Genomic DNA, 17935 nt, shown 5'->3' with positions numbered 1-17935 from the left:
ATGTTTTATGTTGTAGTTTTACTGAATAAGTGGTGTCTTGACTTGTTGTGGACACCTTTAACCTCACCCGTAGTTACACGATGAGTGAGCAGGAGTTAATGAAAAATTATTTTTTACTCAGTTTGAAAACAGGAAGTTTCATTTCCTTTACCCCACTGTAAACTGAACTTCTGGTTTCTAACTTTAAAAATAAGACCAGGGTTTATTTTGAGTGTGCGCATATAACTGATATTTCTTTGTCACGTTGTCTAACTAGCAGCATATTTGAAGCAAACTGGACTTGTTTTGCTGCCATACTTTAAATCACTGGTGAAAAGTTAATAAGTACATTTACTTACCTACTAAAGTTTTAAGGTATTTTCTTGAACTTTATTAGAATATAGAGAAATGCAAATACCTTATAGTGTACATATAGTATGACCCTGTCACATGATATTTCCTGACTTAAACTGATGGAATCACCTGAACACACTACTGAACAACTCACAATATATTATGTGATATTAGGGCAGGCAAAAGACCACCACATCAAAGGGAAATGTTAAACTTCCACAAATTCTGTTGTCCTGTCATGACACATCAAGTGTCACCCAAATGAGCCCCAAGCTATCTAGCAGCACACCAGCCACACAGGAAGTCTTGTGAACCAAAATAAAGGTCCTGGGGAGGAAGCTTGACCCCAGACAGCCAAATTCCATCCGCAGATATTGGGTGGGCGGTGGTGGGCGCCAGAGGGTGGGCGCAGGGGAGACAGCCCCAAGTTCAGGGTTCTGTCCCCATAATGTCTCCAGAGGCTGGGTGGGCCAAGAGCGCAACCTCATGGGCTGTTGAGACAGGGGTTGCTCTGGTGATTGGCCCCTCAGCCTAGCCGGGATTCGGGGCTGCTAAAGAGGACAGTCCCTCAGGCAAACCGGAATCCGAGGTGGATCTGGAGGATGGCCTGTCACGAGAGCTGGGATCTGGGGCTGCTTGGGAGAAGGACGGCCCCTCAAGAGAGTTGAGATCTGGGGCCGCCTAGAAGGACGGCCCCTGGGAAGACCTGGAGTCCTGGGCTGCTTGGAAGGGAGGCCCCTTGGATGACCTGCAGTCTGAGGCATGAAATCAGCTGGAGACTGAGGCGAAGGGCTTGCCGGAAACTCAGGTGAGAGGCTGGCTGGAGACTGAGATGGGGAGCTTGCTGGAAACTCAGGTGAATGGCTGGCCGGAGACTGAGGTAAAAGGCTGGCCAGAGACTGAGACAAAGGGCTTGCCAAAGACTCAGGGGAGGTGGACCAGCCGTGGATTCAGGCAGCTGGCAGGGAACCTCGGGCAGGGAGGCAGAAGACAGGCATGAAAGCCAGAGGCCCAGGGAGGAGGGCTGGAGGCACAGTCAGGCCAGCTAAAGAGGATGGCCCGGAGAGAGCAGAGTTCAGTTTGGACAGCGCTGGGCTCTAGCTGCAGTACTGTGCTGAGCCCTGGCTGTTGCACCGTGCTGGGCCCTGGCTTCTGCACCACGCTGAGCTCTGGCTGCTGCACCGCACTGAGATCTGGAGAAGGGCTAGCTGGAAACTCTGGAGAAGGGCTAGCTGTGGACTTAGACAGCTGGAGGGGAACATTAGCGCTGGTATGGTGCTGGAGAGAAGCCTCAGCGGGGATGCTGCAATCGGCACACCGAGGACCAGAACCCTAGAGAGAAGCCTCAGCAGGGATGTCTGCGTTGGTGCACTGGGGTTCAGGATTCTGGAAAATGACCTCAGCGGGGGCGACATAGACGACACACAGAGGTTCTGGAAACTGCCTCATGCTGCAGGACAGTCTATTGAGGGGCTAGCCAATGGTTTAGGCAACAAGCTAGCTGGGAGCTCTGGTTGTTAGACTGGAAACTCTGGTTGAGGCTCTGGAGACTCTGGTTGTGGCTCTGGAGAATCTGGCTACGAGAAGGCAGCTCTGGGTTCCAGCGAGCTCAGGCTGAGTGGATTGGAGCTTAGGCTGAGGGAGTGAGAGCTTAGGCTGAGGAGCTGGCTCTGGCAGGCAGGTTAGAGACTCTGGCACACTGGCTGGAGGTGGAGTTGACCCCCTCCCACGCTGCCGCCATCATCGTGTTGCTGGTGTGCAGCTGGTTGGGACAGGGGCAAGGTCCCAAGGAGCCAGGACCACCAGGGACTGAGCCTTGAGCTCCTGCCAGATGACTTGCGTCTCTGCCAGAGAAAATAAGATAGATAAGATAAGATAAGATAAGATAAGGAACCTTTATTTGTACACAGCAGAGTGCCAGAAGTAGCAAAGATGTAAGATAAATAAGAAATTAAAAATACTAAGTGGCTATGGGTATGTACAGTATATGGACATTGATGGATAAATAAATAAATACCAGGTAAAGTGACTACAGTATATTGCACTGATGTGATTTACCTTATACTACACTGCTGTACATGATTACAGCAGATGGATGACAAATGTACAGTGTTAGTAATGACCATTGTAGAGTCTGACAGCAGCAGGAAGGAAAGACCTGCAGAATCTCTCCTTCACACAGCGAGTGTGGATCAGTCTGTCACTGAAGCTGCTTTCCAGGGCAGACAGGCCGTCCTGCAGGGGGTGAGACTCATGGTCCAGCATAGATGTTAGTTTAGCCAGGACCCTTCTGTCTCCCACCTCCCTCACTGAGTCCAGAGGATGCCCAGGACAGAGCTGGACTTCCTGATGACATTGTATAGCTTCTTCCTCTCCCTCACCCTCTCCATGATGCTGCTGCTCAAATAGACCACACTGTACAGGATGGCTGATGCCACCAGAGAGTCATAGAAGGTCCTCACCCCAAAAGATCGCAGTCTCCTCAAGAGGTAGAGCTGGCTCTGGCCCTTCCTGTACAGTGCTTCTGTGTTATGAGTCCAGTCCAGTTTGTTGTTCAGGTGAACACCCAGGTACTTATAAGATTCCACTCTCTCAATGTCCATTCCCTGGATGTTCACTAACGAGGGAAGAGTAGACCAACGTCTGCAGAAGTCCACCTCCATTTCCTTGGTCTTCCCCCCGTCGATGAGGTGGTGGTTCTGCTGACACCAGTCCACGAAGTCCTGCATCAGTCCTCAGCGTCATCGTCGTCAGTGATGAGCCCGACAATCGCAGAGTTGACAGAGAGCTGTGTGGGGCCCACACACTGCAGATCAGGATGTCAGACAGAAGCTTGGAGAGCCAGTGGGGAAGTCTGGAGAACCAGCAGTGAAGCCTGGAGAACTGGCGGTGAAGCCTGGAGAACTGGTGGAGAGGCCTGGAGAGCTGACGGGGAGGAGTGGAGCGCCATAGTTGAGGACAGGGCTAGGCACCTCTGCATAGCCTCATCAAAGAAGAAACACTGGGTCTGGCATGTCTCCAGCAGCATACGGAAGGTGGCGAAGAGGGAAGCCAGCTCACCTGCCCGCTTCTTGGCTATGTCGTGTGGGGAGTGCACAACTCAAGCACCTCTGGGTACCCATCGGCGAATTGAAGGGCGAGTTGAAACGCTGCCAGGGACTTCGAGAAGGAGTGCTCCCTGACCACTGTGTCTGCTGGGTCCATTTCTGGCCGGATTATTCTATTATGTGTGGGCGAAGAAGAGAGCAGGGAGAGCAGGACCCAAGTGCAGGACGAGGTTTATTAATCAGGATAATCACTGACATTAAACAAAGCAAACACAAACACTAACAGCAAACAATAATCCGAACAAAGGAAAGGGGCTGGTAAAAGTAGTCTCTGTACAATCGGGACAGGTAAGGACAATTACCCAAATGAGCCCCAAGCTATCTAGCAGGCAGCTACAGTACATTCAGAACGCTGCTGCTCGGGTCCTGACTAGAACCAGGAAGTACAACCACATAACTCCTGTTCTCAGATCTCTGCACTGGCTTCCTGTCTCTCAGAGAATAGAATAAAACAGCACTTTACATCTCTGACATGCTGATGCCATATGAACCATCTCGAACTCTGAGAACATCAGGGACAGGCCTTCTGCTCGTGCCCAGAGTCAGGACTAAACAGGGAGAAGCAGCGTTTCAGTTATATGCAGCTAAAACCTGGAATAGTCTTCCTGATGATGTTAGACAAGCCTCATCTCTGGCAATGTTTAAGTCCAAGCTAAAAATCTTTCTTTTTAGTGTGGCATATAACATATCACCTGCCAAATCAATCTATCTGCACTCAGTTTCCTTTAATGTTAAATTTTAACTTTTTATTATTATTTATTGTTTCTTTTCTAAAACTGTCTTTTTGTCCTACTTTTGTCCAGTTGGGGGAGACAATCGGACTCACGGTCAGTATTCTAAGTTGATTAGGTTGGGAACCTTCGATCTAAAGCTAATTGGGTCAGGGACTCAGGGGTTAGGAACCTTGGCGCTTTAGTGTTATCCTTAGAATACGGGTCTAAACAGCTGTAGACTTAAATAAGGGGTTTGGAACCTCCAGCTGTAGTCTACTCAATCCTAGACGTAAGAGTCTGGGACTCAGGATCGTCTCCACAGATTGTCTGTGTTGAGGTACTTTTAGTCCATCAGGGATGGGACAAACTGAAATTAGGGGACCCACAAATATGGGTCAGCGTGGTCCGATAGTCGATATCATTAGGGGCAAATATGGTGACAAAGTGGTGGCATGCCTTTTTATTTTTTATTCTTGCTTATGTATTTTAACCTTTCTTTTATTTCTGTAAAGCGCTTTGAATTACTCTGTGTATGAATTGTGCTATATAAATAAACTTGCCTTGCCTAGCAGCACCCCAGCCACGCAGGAAGTCTGTGAACCAAAATAAAGGTCCTGGGGAGGAAGTTCGACCCCAGACAGCCAAAGTCCATACACATCATAACAAGTGTTGTTTTAGAAATAATTTTTTTTTCAAAAGATAAAATCTTGTTTTAGATTAACCCTAACCCTAGATTTTTGAGTTTAATGACAATCAAAGACTTTATATGACTGAACCTTAAATCAGAGAAAATGAACAACAGCAGATTGATCTGTTCGTCACGTTACCATCTCAAAATCATCCATGTGTCACTGCTACAGTAGATCAGTGACTCTTGGATTGGTTTAAATAAATAACCATCATCTGCAGAGTGACAAGGTTTAGCTGTAAAGACATTAGTTTGTCCTCATGCTTTCTATAGAAAAAATGAAATTAAACTGTGATGTTTGTTATTTTTGGATCATATTTCATTCTATTTTATGAATCTTTTTCATAAAATTGTGACTTATTTCTATCAGCCAAAGTCATTTGTGTCACTAAGCAGGCTAAAGTTAGCATGTGGCTCTAGAAGTTCAGGAATGATTCCCATTTTCTCAGTATGTTTGACTATTTAGGTAAACTAAACTAAACAGTTAAAGGAGCTTCAGCAAAGTTCAAAAAGCACCTTCCTGTAAAATGAAGAAAATAATTAGAAACTTAATCTAAATAATTGAACTTACTCTGCTGGTTGGAGTCAGTAGACCTACAGCTGCATTCATAAGAAAGCTTCTTCAGGTTGGAGAGGACATTTCTACACTTCTGACTGGCTGTGTTCCACCTCAGCTCAATGGAGGTATTGGTTGTGCTGCTCTTTGTGTTGGTTATTGTGAGTTCTGTTGGAAAACATCAGACATCAGTAACAGTGAACTGAGCTCTGGTACTATACAGTAATTCACTCCACAGTATCTGAGGATAAAAACTTTTATTGCACTGAGGTGAAGTGAACGTCAACAGACCACAGTCGATGTTAAACTTGATAGCAGTTGTGTTTTTAATGGGGACACTGTTGTTCTTGATCAGACCAGTACAGCTGTAATCTGTGTAGGGCTCCAACTCTGACAGTTTCTTCTGCTCAGCAGGATTTAGATTTTCTGAGGAGACACAAACATAAACGAACAAGAATCAACAAGAACAAATTCAACACAAAAGCCACTTTTAATGGCTTCTCAAAGTTCTTCAGCCTCTTTAATAGAATCCCTCATAAGAGTTCACGTTTGCCAATACTGTACTGTTTCAACCTGATGTGAATAATCAAGGCTTTCATCAGTTGCACCAGATGTGCTTGAGATAGAAACATAAAATGCTTGAACTGGTTAGTGGTTTGTTGAGTAATGTGTAAACAGAATTGTTAATAAAGTTAAGAGATAAGTATCTTTCATAAAAAGCATTTATCTAATTTAGATGAGACGTTTTGTGTTTTGTGCCATGACATGGCACATATGGTTTATCTTTGTTTTCCATATGTAAAACTTGGTCCTGACACATATGTTGATTTTTGTGTATTTCAAATTATTGATCCATGTATCTTTACATTGACCACAATACTAGAGCAAAATTCGTAACTACTTAATATTTAAGAAATGATTGAAGGCACATCTGTAGCTGCGCATATGCAGGAATTTTTTTTATAATTGGTATTTGTGGTTTGTGCCTGACGTCTGTGAATATGTGAAGCATTTCACAACGATGCAGCTGTATAGCAAGTTTCATGTCTTTATGCCCTTTACAGGTTTTGAGATACTCACAATTCTGTTCTTCCTCAAATAAATAACTGTTCACAAAAAATATTCATGAACAAAATTATAACTCATTAACTAACTATACCAGTAATAACCAGCAACCAATAATATGTTTAACATTTGAGTGTTTCCGGTGTTTTACACTACTAGGCTGTCAAAAAAGACACTTGGAAGAATAAAAATACATAAAGATTATTATGCTAAAGATAATTTTTCTTGTGTTCCTGGCCAAATAATTAAATAATTAGTTTACCAACTATACGCCACAACAAGGAAAACCTCTTCAAATAGAATATAGATAAGTCGGTTTTGAAGCTGGTTACTTACAGACGGCCAAATCGATGATCCAAGCCCAGAGCAGCAGGATCTTGAGACCACACTGACCCACCATGTCCAGAAGCTCTCCACACAGTGTAATCCAATTTGGGAGATATTCACACAGCAAAATGTTTTATGTTGTAGTTTTACTGAATGAGAGAAATTTGTCTGAACAGCATCTTAACTTAGTTCCCACATCTATAACCTAACCTGGTGGTTACAAGCCAAGTGAGCAGGACTGAACGCAACATCTACCTTTTACTCACTGAGATGACAGGAAGTTTCTTTTCCTCTCTGCCACTGTAAAGTGAGTTGCTGATTTCTAACGTGGTGTAAAATCCAAAACAGTAAGAGATGCTAAACAGTTGAGAGTTGATCTCTAGGAAATGTGCATTTTGTCAGACTATGTTCTAAACCCAGTTTGTTAGGAGATTGAACCAGTAGAGTGAAAATTAGACCGGTGTAATGAGAATATGTGCATATAACTGGCATTTCTTTGTAACATTGTCTAACTAACAGTATATTTGATGCAAACACTAGACTTGGTTTGCTTCCATACTTAAAATTCGTGGTGGGAAGTGGTGTTTTCTTAGGTCCACCAGCCACTGAGCATTGTTACTTGATGCTTCCTGAACTATATGTTATTTTTTATGTTTTGTATTTGTACATGTTCTTATGTTTGTTCATGTTGCTTTTCTCACCCACTGCATTAAATATCTTTTCATTACTGTAATTTTTCCTCAACTTCACCTGCTGTTAATCTTCTGCCCCTATCCTCCCTAGAGAAGAGCATCTGTAATGCATCGACATTTTTGAAGTTTGTGAAGAAATTGGTTGTATTTAAGAGCAAATGATCAAATTCTGTATTGATGCATGTCTGCTGTTTTCTGCTTACAGATGTGATATGCAATATTGAATTATGGTTTTTCTTTATATGGCTTTTTATCTTCATGTAATTTAATGACAATGCTCTGCAGTGTCCCAGTCTTTTACACTGACTCAGTTTATTTTTCTGCACATCCTCTGAAGTTGGTATGGAGTCTTACAGAAAGTAAAATACAGGCAAATGATATTTAATGTTTGCATAGTTTGATGGACTCGTGTTGATGGACTACAATGGTAAGTTTGTCCTTGTAACTTCCATTTTTTCTGTAGCCCACCATGATAACCCAGACTGATACTAGAACACACACTGTTTTTGTCTGGCTCCCACTTGTTACACTGTGAAGTGACGTTGTTTATGTGACATGCAGCATTTTCCACTGACAGAAGGCAAGAGAAGGCTGTACTTCTCAGACACCTGGGGTGATTTGTCTTATTTTATCTATACACTTAGCTGTTACTGAAATAATGTTCATATTTATTGATTATTAGTTGATTATGAATTTGAACAAGTCATTATTTCTGCAGAAATGTAAAACTTTGGCTTAATTTTCACTTTAAAATGTTAAATGTTAAGTAGTGCTTATTGATGTGTAGAAAGAATATGGATTTTTTTTTTCTTCAAAAGATCAAATCTGATATTTCACAAAAACAGGTTGAATTTTGTTTTGGTATTTAGAATCCAGCAGAGGCCAGTCTCATGTTTTATAATTTTTTATTATCAATATGTCATAGAAATATCAAATGTTAAACCTTAAAACATCCAGAAATAGCATCTTTACAGTAAAAGAAAAAAACATGCCTACAAACTAAAGTCTTTAGCTTTCACTATCTGCAGGTGGCACAAGTATCAAAATTGCAATTGAAATTAAAGCAGTTCATTATATAAACAACGTGACAGACTAAAACATTTTTGAATAGTAAATCAACAGTAAATCAAATTGACCTTTAACAACCTGAACTCCATCATTCAGCAGAGACACTAATCTGACCTGAAGTATTTTTATTAGATTAAATTTCATTATTAACAAATATTTTTAGATGGTCACTTACAGATAAAATCAGTAATGTCTGCGGCTGTATGTCACGGTGAGAGAGGATGTTCACACAAATGACTTTGTACTGAATCCAACAGCTGTCACGAAAATGTGTGTGATGAACATGCACATGCTTCATATCACAGTAATTTGTACACCACATCATGTACCACATCCTAATCTCTACTTCTGGTGAACTATGAACAGTAGCAGTTTCTCATCACTTAAAGTGACACAGACATTCATTTTATGCTACTAATAATAATAACAACAACAATAATAATCATAGTAATAGTAATAATTCAGGCAGCACTTACGTAACCCTGACATGTCATTTCTAGTAGACAGGGTTGGTCATTTTGAACATTTAAAACACAGAGTAATTATTTAAAGACACTGGCAAAGCGTCAAGCTGAACAAGTTAAAGTCCAAGCATAGAGAGTAGATGATTTGGTCGGCTGCTCCATCAAGCTTTTCTTCCTCATTTAGTTTTTTTGTGATGATGTAGAAATGGAGGGGCATTAACATAAACTAGAAGAATAAGAAAACATGACATGTGGAGGAAACTGTCTGCTTTTCAGCTATTTTACTTCTGTAATGAATCTTCCTGTTAAAAAAAGACCTACAGCTGAATAAAGACTTGTAGCTGTTTTGCTTCCCTAAAGCATGTCACTGTAGGATTTATAGTTTATTACATTTCTACAATTATTAGTTTTATATTTATATTTTATAATTTTCTGAATATTTGTCTTTCACACAACGATGAGTAATTTCTAGGAAATCTTATATTAATGAGCAAACATTAATATAGCAAACATAATAACAATGCAATAATACTGAATACAGTGGTTTTACTGTGTTCTGACGTCTGATTGTGGCCACATGACCTTTGCCATGAATATCAGCAGTCCCTCAAGAGTCTGTAATAACATTAATCTTTTGTAGCTGCTGAGTATGATGGTGTTTGTTTGGTGTTTAGAGGGTGTTACTGGATAGAAAAGGAAAAGTCTACTCACTTGCTGTTGACTGAAGCATCAAATCATCACTGTGGACGATAAATATGTTGGTATGAAAAAATAATATAATATTGACTCAGATGGTATTTACTTTGAAGACATCTAATATTTAGGTAACTAACACTTTTCATTAATCTCTGTTTACAACACTGATTGAAGTGATACTCCTTGATTACTGTAAGCCCATTGCAGCACAGTCCTCAGCAGTAAAACAAAAGAGGCAGGTTGATATGCAATGCAGGAGATGTATTCAAAGTTATCCTTACCGAGGGTTTTTGTACATGTAAAGGCCGATCCCAAGTGAGGCCACAAATATGACGATGATGAGAAAGACCACACAACCAATGAGAGCTTTGTCATTATCTGTAAACAATTGTTACCACAAGAAAAATGGTGATGCAAGATGTAAAATAGAGACAGTGACAGTTTGTACTGTACATCAGAATAAAATGTGCAAAAATAATTTGACAATAAAATTAAGACAATTTGTAATATTGATTGAAACACTCACATAGAGTAGAGACATCTTTTGTCTTGGGCCCACTCTCAAATATTCCATTGAAAACAGTCACCTGGAAATATATTTAAATCATCCCTGTATCAGGCATTATGACATTTGGAAAAATGAAAAAAGACACAATTCATGGAAAATGAATAAAACTGGAATGAAAAAGATGATACAAACCTCCACTGTGTATTTTCTAAGGTAGCTCAGATCTTTGAATTCAGTATTACATTTTGGAACATTTTTCAAAGCCACAACGTCAGTGCCACCTGCATAACGAAGACGAATTATGTATCTCTCCTCAGGTCCATTCAGATTTTTGGCTCGGTCACAGGTTACTTTAATCACATTATGCTCTGAAACATTCACATTCAGCTTTGTGATTTGATCTGGTCCTGTAAGAGAGTGAAGAAAAATATATTCAACTTCAGATACAACACTTTATGCATATTCACAGTTGAAGTAATATTTTAGTTTTCTATAGCAGCCATTTCTGTAGTTAGAAACATTATTAGTGAGCTGCTGTATTAGTTGTCCTGGACATCAGAAGTGATACAAACACAAATTGAGCAAAGCAAAGAAAGAAATTACATTTACTGTTTAAAACCAACTAAATATAAACACACAGTGAAAAGGAATAAAAGTAGTTATTATTAAAAGTGATTATTTTAGGCTTTTACTATTACTTGTTATTAACTTAATCCCACAGCTGTTATATATTTGGTAGAGGTTGTAGAGTGCCCTGACCTGGTCCTGCTCTGAGGGCTGGACTGCATTTCATTTTAAGGTGAGATGTTTAAATGAAATACAATAGAAATATTTAGTGAAATAAGGCTGTCGGGACTTACACTGACTAACTGACAAATTCAACTGATTCATTTCCAAAAAACTCACCTGTGAGATGGAAAATGATACACACATGCAAAACAATTTTTAAAATTTATTTTTTAAAGACTGTATAAGAAAATCTGATTATTATTCATTATTATTAATAATGTTTTAATGTACAGATTACAATTTAACACTGAAAAGGTCAGTAATTACTCTGCTGCCACACTGCAGACTAATAAGTAAGCAGTAAGATTTATAAATAGGTCAGGACTGACTGAAGCTACAGTCACAGAGAATTCAACTGAGAATAATGACTTTTATTGGAATTTCAATTCTATAATTACTGTATATTCCTGACAAGGTTTGAGAAATACCATGAAAAAATAACTGTACTTTACCAATAAGATATTTTGTTGGTTACTTACTTCCAGGATCAGTTTTCAGTTTAACTTCATGTTGTTTATTCACTTTCTTGTTGTTGTAGGTGGGTTGGATGTCACAGGTATAGTCTGTGTATGGTTTCAGTCCAGAAATTTTACATCTTCCTCCGTTAGTTTCTCCCAGTGTTTTTCCTGTAGCTGTAACATAATTTTCATCATCTGTTTTGTTGTGTTTAATGACAGCAGGAAAATCAAAGACTTTATGTGACTGAACCTTAAATCAGAGAAAATATACAACAGCAGATTGATCTGTTTGTCACGTTACCATCTCAAAATCATCCATGTGTCACTGCTACTTTAGATCAGTGACTCTGGTCCTACAAGCGAACACTTTAATATCCACCATGGACTATATACCAGCAGACTGAGGAACAGCTAATGCCACACTTTTTGTGGATATGGAAACATATTAAATTAAACTATGATGTTTCAGTTATTTCTGGATCATATTTCATTTCTATTTTAAGAATCTTTTTCATAAAATTGTAACTTATTTCTATCACCCAAAGTCATTTGTGTCACTAAGCAGGCTAAAGTTAGCATGTGGCTCTAGAAGTTCAGGAATGATTCCCATTTTCTCAGTATGTTTGACTATTTAGGTAAACTAAACTAAACAGTTAAAGGAGCTTCAGCAAAGTTCAAAAAGCACCTTCCTGTAAAATGAAGAAAATAATTAGAAACTTAATCTAAATAATTGAACTTACTCTGCTGGTTGGAGTCAGTAGGCCTACAGCTGCATTCATAAGAAAGCTTCTTCAGGTTGGAGAGGACATTTCTACACTTCTGACTGGCTGTGTTCCACCTCAGCTCAATGGAGGTATTGGTTGTGCTGCTCTTTGTGTTGGTTATTGTGAGTTCTGTTGGAAAACATCAGACATCAGTAACAGTGAACTGAGCTCTGGTACTATACAGTAATTCACTCCACAGTATCTGAGGATAAAAACTTTTATTGCACTGAGGTGAAGTGAAGGTCAACAGACCACAGTCGATGTTAAACTTGATAGCAGTTGTGACTTTTATTGGGACGTTGTTGTTCTTGATCAGACCAGTACAGCTGTAATCTGTGTAGGGCTCCAACTCTGACAGTTTCTTCTGCTCAGCAGGATTTCGATTTTCTGAGGAGACACAAGGATGACAACTTTTCTTCAACAACTAATCTTTTTACCTCAGTAACTAGAAGCAGTTGATCAGTTGTGGTTAAACTTCAACTTAAAACCGACCAGAATGAAAACGTTAGTGACCATGTTTGTGAACACAAACAAGGAATTTGAGTCTTTCTATTTACCTTGACAGGTGTAATCAATGGCGAGGTTTTTACAGTTTGGAGGTAACTCAGGATTTATTTTTGCAGGAAGTTCAGTGGGAATGGGCTGATTTATTGTAGTTTCATCTAAGAAATCTGTAGGAAAAAGAAAAGAGCACATAGTTTAGACTGGAGGAAAATAAGTTACAGCACATACAAATCAAAACACAGGTAGAATCTGTTGTACACACCGACAGTGATGCTTTTGGTGAAGCTAAACTTCCCACAGGTGAAGCTTGTAGTAAAATCTGAACAAATGTCATTGGAACCAGGTTTGACACAGAATGTTTTCTCATCACATTGATGAGCTGGAATATTATTTGGTCTTGATAGTGAAGAGCCGATGTTCCAGTCACTTTGGTAACAAACATATCCAGGTTTGCAGCTGCTGCTAACTTTAATGTCAGTTTTATCTAAAATACACAAACATGTATTTTATAAACAGACTCCTGTCTTAAATGTGGAGAAATGTGAGATACATTAGAACAGTATGAATTATTTTTACTCACTCATTTGAGACGTCTTGGTTTTATGTCCATCACTGTTGGTACACTTTATTTTGTCAGGTCCAACAGTAAATGTCACATGATGCTCATATTCAGTACAGGGCTTCAGGTGTTTGATTTCATGTGATTCGGTTTGATCGGACAGTGAGATTGTGGAGTTTCTTTCAAGTCGGCCTCCTTCATTAATGGTTATGGTGTAGTTACCAGCAGCAGAGCTTGTAATGCCATACTGGAAGCCAAAGTAGAAGCCAAACCGGAAGCCAAACTGGAAGCCAAACTTTATGGGTGTAACATTGTAAGAACCTGAAAACCAGATCAACAGATTTATAAAATATCTTAGTTGATATGAACCAAGTGAAGATGTCTTTTTAATCTCACACACTTTGTTCATGTTTTAGTTGAATCTGTTCCTGTGATAGTTGAGAATAAAACACTTTCTGGACACTCACTGTAAAAATACACTGTCACTGTATTTGTTTTAAAGTAAGAAGGAAAAACAGACACTTGATACCAAAATAATTTCACTATGTTAGAAAACATGATCTGATACTCACACTGTGGACGTGGGACTGGACGATGCATTACCACAGAAGAAGAGATTAGAAAAGAGCAAAACAAAACATTAATATGATTATTCAACAGGAGGAATCTAACAAAGTTTTACTTTTACCTGTCAGAACTACTTGTAATCCCTACCTGACCAGTGTCAGTGTTAGTGTCCATTGTCTGGACTAATAACACTCTTACCACAGTCCTATATCAACGACTGTATTGTATATATGTGTATAGTAAAGGAGAATATTCCAACCTGTGGTAGTCGCCTGAGAGACTGTTTGGTTGGTGACTGAAGTGGTTGTGAGTGAGGACTGATTTGAGATGCTTGGAGGAAGAGTAGTGGCTGCAGGATGGAGAGCATGCTGGATGTCAAGTTCACACTGAAATACTTCACTGCCAACAGTCTTAGCTGATATGATACTTACTGTAACAACCATTTCAGGATTTAATCATGCTAAATGTACTTTGGCTAATAAAACTGTAAACCCAGGCGGAATACATTACCAGACACAGAGGCTGAACTGAGCGTCTGATTTGAGGGTTTGAGGGTTGATAAGGTGAGTGGAGGTGTGGGGGCAGTAGCTGAGGGGTCTGAATGGTTGGCAGCAGTTGCTGCCTTGGTGACTGTAGGTGAAGAGGTTACAGAGATGCTGGTTGAATTTGTGGTCATACGTGTGGGTGAGGAGGCTGATTGAGATACATTGCAGGGAAAAAGATCAGAACAAACAATATCACAATGCTTGTTTCTATAACTCTAAAAGGTGCTACATGAAGATGTTCACATAAATCCAATTTCTTGTTACAAAGATGGTGTCACTACCCATCTCTCCTTCCCCTCATATATGTAATCTACACATTTTTTTAAAGAAGAAAACATGGCAGAAAACAAAAGCTCTAAATCCTGTTTTTTTTTCAACAATTCTCTGTCTCTTTGCCCAAAACTGTGTCACCAATAGCAAAGTTGCCTTATAGAGACCAACCTTAACAGGAGTATGACAACAGTGGAACAGTACTGGCATAACTTTGTAGGAGTAGCAAACCCAACTTAACATCTTATTGACTAACCAATAAAAAAGTTTGCATTTGCTCAACATAAAGCAAGCCAATAAGGAAACAATAGGAAAAATAGCCAGGAGTAAAGATCGACTTCATGTGTCCTTTGATTGTCTGATTACTTTCTGCATCGGCCTTGAACATGAATGAAACTCACCTAGGGGGACTAGGCTTTGGTGCTGAGGGAGTGTGAAGAGTAGGAAGTAGTAAGAGGCTGAAGCACAGAGGAGGCTGGTGTGGCACAGGGTATGGCAAAGCTGGTATCTTAATTAGAATTTTAAACATTCATTCATTAAAATAACAATTTAATGTTAGGTATTACATTAGGTCATTTTAAACTCACCATTGGTTTGACCTGGAAATACAAAGAAGAAAACGTAAATAATTGCAACTTTTTTGTCTTGTTGTGCATCTGAACATACGACAACAGTCAACATCTGATCTATAAATCCTATTCTATATAACTTCTTTGGAGGGCCACATCGTTCTCGGCTGAAACAAGGAGGCCATTTTCATATGAAGTCAAACCACTTATATCACTGACTTCTATCAAAAACAGTCTTACCACGATCCTACATAGTAAATAGTTAAAGAAGAAAAGTCTAATCTATGGTGTTTGTCTGATTTGGGTGGTGACTGAAGTCGTGGATGAGATCTTTGCAAGAGGTTTAAGAAGAAAACAAGTACTGAAAGTAATAAATCAAACGTGATATTCACCCTGTAAAGATGTGGGTGCTAAAAGTGCAATTCCATTTCTTAGGTCAGAAAGCACAGGAAGAAAACATATGTGTGTTAGTCAATTTTATGTCTGTAAAATACCCTGAACATACAGAAAATATAAGAACAAGAACGTTTTCAATGGTTGAGAACATGCTTTTCCTATAAGGTGTTAGATAAACGTTTGTGACTTAGACCACACATCCCATGTATACTGGTCCTTTTGGCTCAAAAAATATTTTCTGATCTTTTTTTTCATTCATATTAAGCTAAATATTTTTATTTTAAATTACTATGTTAAGCTGATTTCATGATTTAATGAATCCTCCCATTAACATCCATAAAGCAAAAATAATTAATAATTCATATAGATATCACAAAACTGATTACAGTGACTATCTGGAACATTTCAGAGGTGCAAGCACGTCTGTAGCTGCATCTATGCAGAAATTTATTCACATGACATATTTTTATTTCTTCATAAATGGTGTTTGTGGTTTGGACTGTCATCTTTGAATCATGCAAAGCAAGTTTCACATCTTCACCTTTTACAGGTTCTGAGATATTCATGATTCAGTGCTTCCTCCCATAAATCACCATTCACAAAAATTATTCATGAACGAAATTATAAATCATTATCAACTATACCAGTTACAACCAACAGGCAGTAATTTAAGATTTGAGACATGTTTTCAGTGTTTTGCAGTTCTAGGCTGTCAGGAAAAAATGCACAGAAGTATAAAAATAAATAACGATAATTAAAATAAATATTAAACTGTTTTTATTTTGTTATGTTCCTGTCAAAACAGAATAACCAAAACACACCTTGCTGTATTACATCTTAGCTATATAACCATGTAAAGGAACAGGTTCTAAATAAAATAAATTTTTTGACAAATAAACATCTTTCCCTTTTGAACTTGATTTGTGTTAACTCCGTCAGACACACTATGAAGTCTAGTTTTAATTCTTACAGTCCAACAAGTTCTGAACTATGCTGTAATAGGGTTTCCTTAAATAATCAAGACATAAGAGGATGTAGATCAGAGTGTGCTTTATTTCATAAACATAAACTGAATAGTGAATAAATATTTTCTGTCAAAAATTAACAAAACATACATCTGACGGAGGTGATGAAGACCTGATGGTGTTGACAAATAATGTGTGCATTACTGATTAATGAACAAACGTGTTTTTAAACAGATGGAGGTGACAATAGATGAAGAAGTAACTGCTAAAATTCAATGTAATATTCAGTTTCACAACCAGATGCTGTGCAAATCCACACACTGGCTTTTTTGTTTAATAAATTGTTTTATAAATAGGAAAGTGACACAATAATAAGCCAGCCCATGCAAGTCTACAAGTTATAAATGTCAGTTATACAGTAAGGTTAAATAATGTCATTCATGCTATATATGTACATCTATGTTAAAAAACAACCCTGAAATAACATTTTTATCCTTTACTAAGTTCACAGATAATATTATATTAGCACATTAAGAGATTATAGGTGGATTTTTCAACTCCGTCAGACATGGAACCTGACTGAGTTGACATAAGGGCAAGAATTTTCCCTCCAAAACATGTATTGTAAACTGCAGCTGGTTGTTTTTTCCTCAGTTGCTAGCTGTCTCAATAACCTCACTAAAATGTTTACATTCAATCCACTATTATTGAAAAAACTTACAACCTGGTCCAGCTGTGACCACAGGAATATTGACATTGTTTGTCTAAAATATCAAAAAGTTTCAAACCTACCAAAGTATATGTGGTAATGTTGCATTCAGCACAGCCAGGGAGACGAGAAAGGGTCCTCAGGGATATAGGTGACAATGCTATTGGCTGATTTAATGAGATTTATGAAAATATCTGACGGAGTCGAAACTGAGGACACAAGTTCGATAGGCAGATTTTTATTGAAAATATTCTTTGATATTCACTTCATGCATTGTTTTATGTATTTCTAGCCTTTCTTTTTAATTTGATATATGTGTATTCACAATTTTAGATTTTTTTAAAAGTGTTTTTGGGCTGATGAATGTTGTGACCTCTTGCTGAGGACAAATACAGTAACATGGACCTTCTGTCCACAGACCAAACATTTAAACAAGGTTTTGCCAAAAAAGATAGAAACTTGTGCTAAAAAGTAACATAGGTATACACAGTTCCTTTAGATTTAACTTTGTACACATGTCAATCATGATGAATTTCTTGGTTTTTAATATAAATTTCCTATGTATTAGGTTTTGTCCCGACTCTCAAGAATAAGTGATAAATTATTGAATTTAAATGACAGAT

At 38.7% G+C, this 17935-nt stretch overlaps 1 protein-coding gene across 1 annotated transcript; it reads right to left on the bottom strand.

The window, feature by feature from the left end:
- Window positions 1-8369: 8369 nt before the first annotated feature.
- On the bottom strand, window positions 8370-15688 carry LOC113139683 (receptor-type tyrosine-protein phosphatase C-like). Its single transcript, XM_026323059.2, has 15 exons — window positions 15261-15688; window positions 14369-14551; window positions 14118-14207; window positions 13864-13878; window positions 13313-13612; window positions 12995-13216; window positions 12786-12899; window positions 12481-12615; window positions 12205-12357; window positions 11486-11638; window positions 10410-10624; window positions 10236-10296; window positions 9991-10087; window positions 9725-9753; window positions 8370-9239 (listed from the first exon to the last, which is right to left on the bottom strand). The coding sequence occupies exons 1-15, from the start codon at window positions 15352-15354 to the stop codon at window positions 9190-9192; spliced, it is 1911 nt and encodes a 636-aa protein (XP_026178844.1). The 5' UTR covers window positions 15355-15688; the 3' UTR covers window positions 8370-9189.
- Window positions 15689-17935: the final 2247 nt, after the last annotated feature.

Source organism: Mastacembelus armatus, chromosome 4 (genome assembly GCF_900324485.2).
Source record: "Mastacembelus armatus chromosome 4, fMasArm1.2, whole genome shotgun sequence".
Classification (NCBI taxonomy): domain Eukaryota; kingdom Metazoa; phylum Chordata; class Actinopteri; order Synbranchiformes; family Mastacembelidae; genus Mastacembelus; species Mastacembelus armatus.
This window is presented reverse-complemented; position numbering and strand designations above follow the sequence as displayed.

Excerpts from the sequence above, each read along its gene's own strand:
- LOC113139683 (XM_026323059.2), bottom strand. The coding sequence starts at position 15,354 with ATGTTGACTGTTGTCGTATGTTCAGATGCACAACAAGACAAAAAAGTT. Across the intron at positions 13,217-13,312 it reads AACCAAGACGTCTCAAATGA|ATAAAACTGACATTAAAGTT; the intron begins GTGAGTAAAAAT and ends TGTGTATTTTAG. Across the intron at positions 10,297-10,409 it reads TTAGAAAATACACAGTGGAG|GTGACTGTTTTCAATGGAAT; the intron begins GTTTGTATCATC and ends ATATATTTCCAG.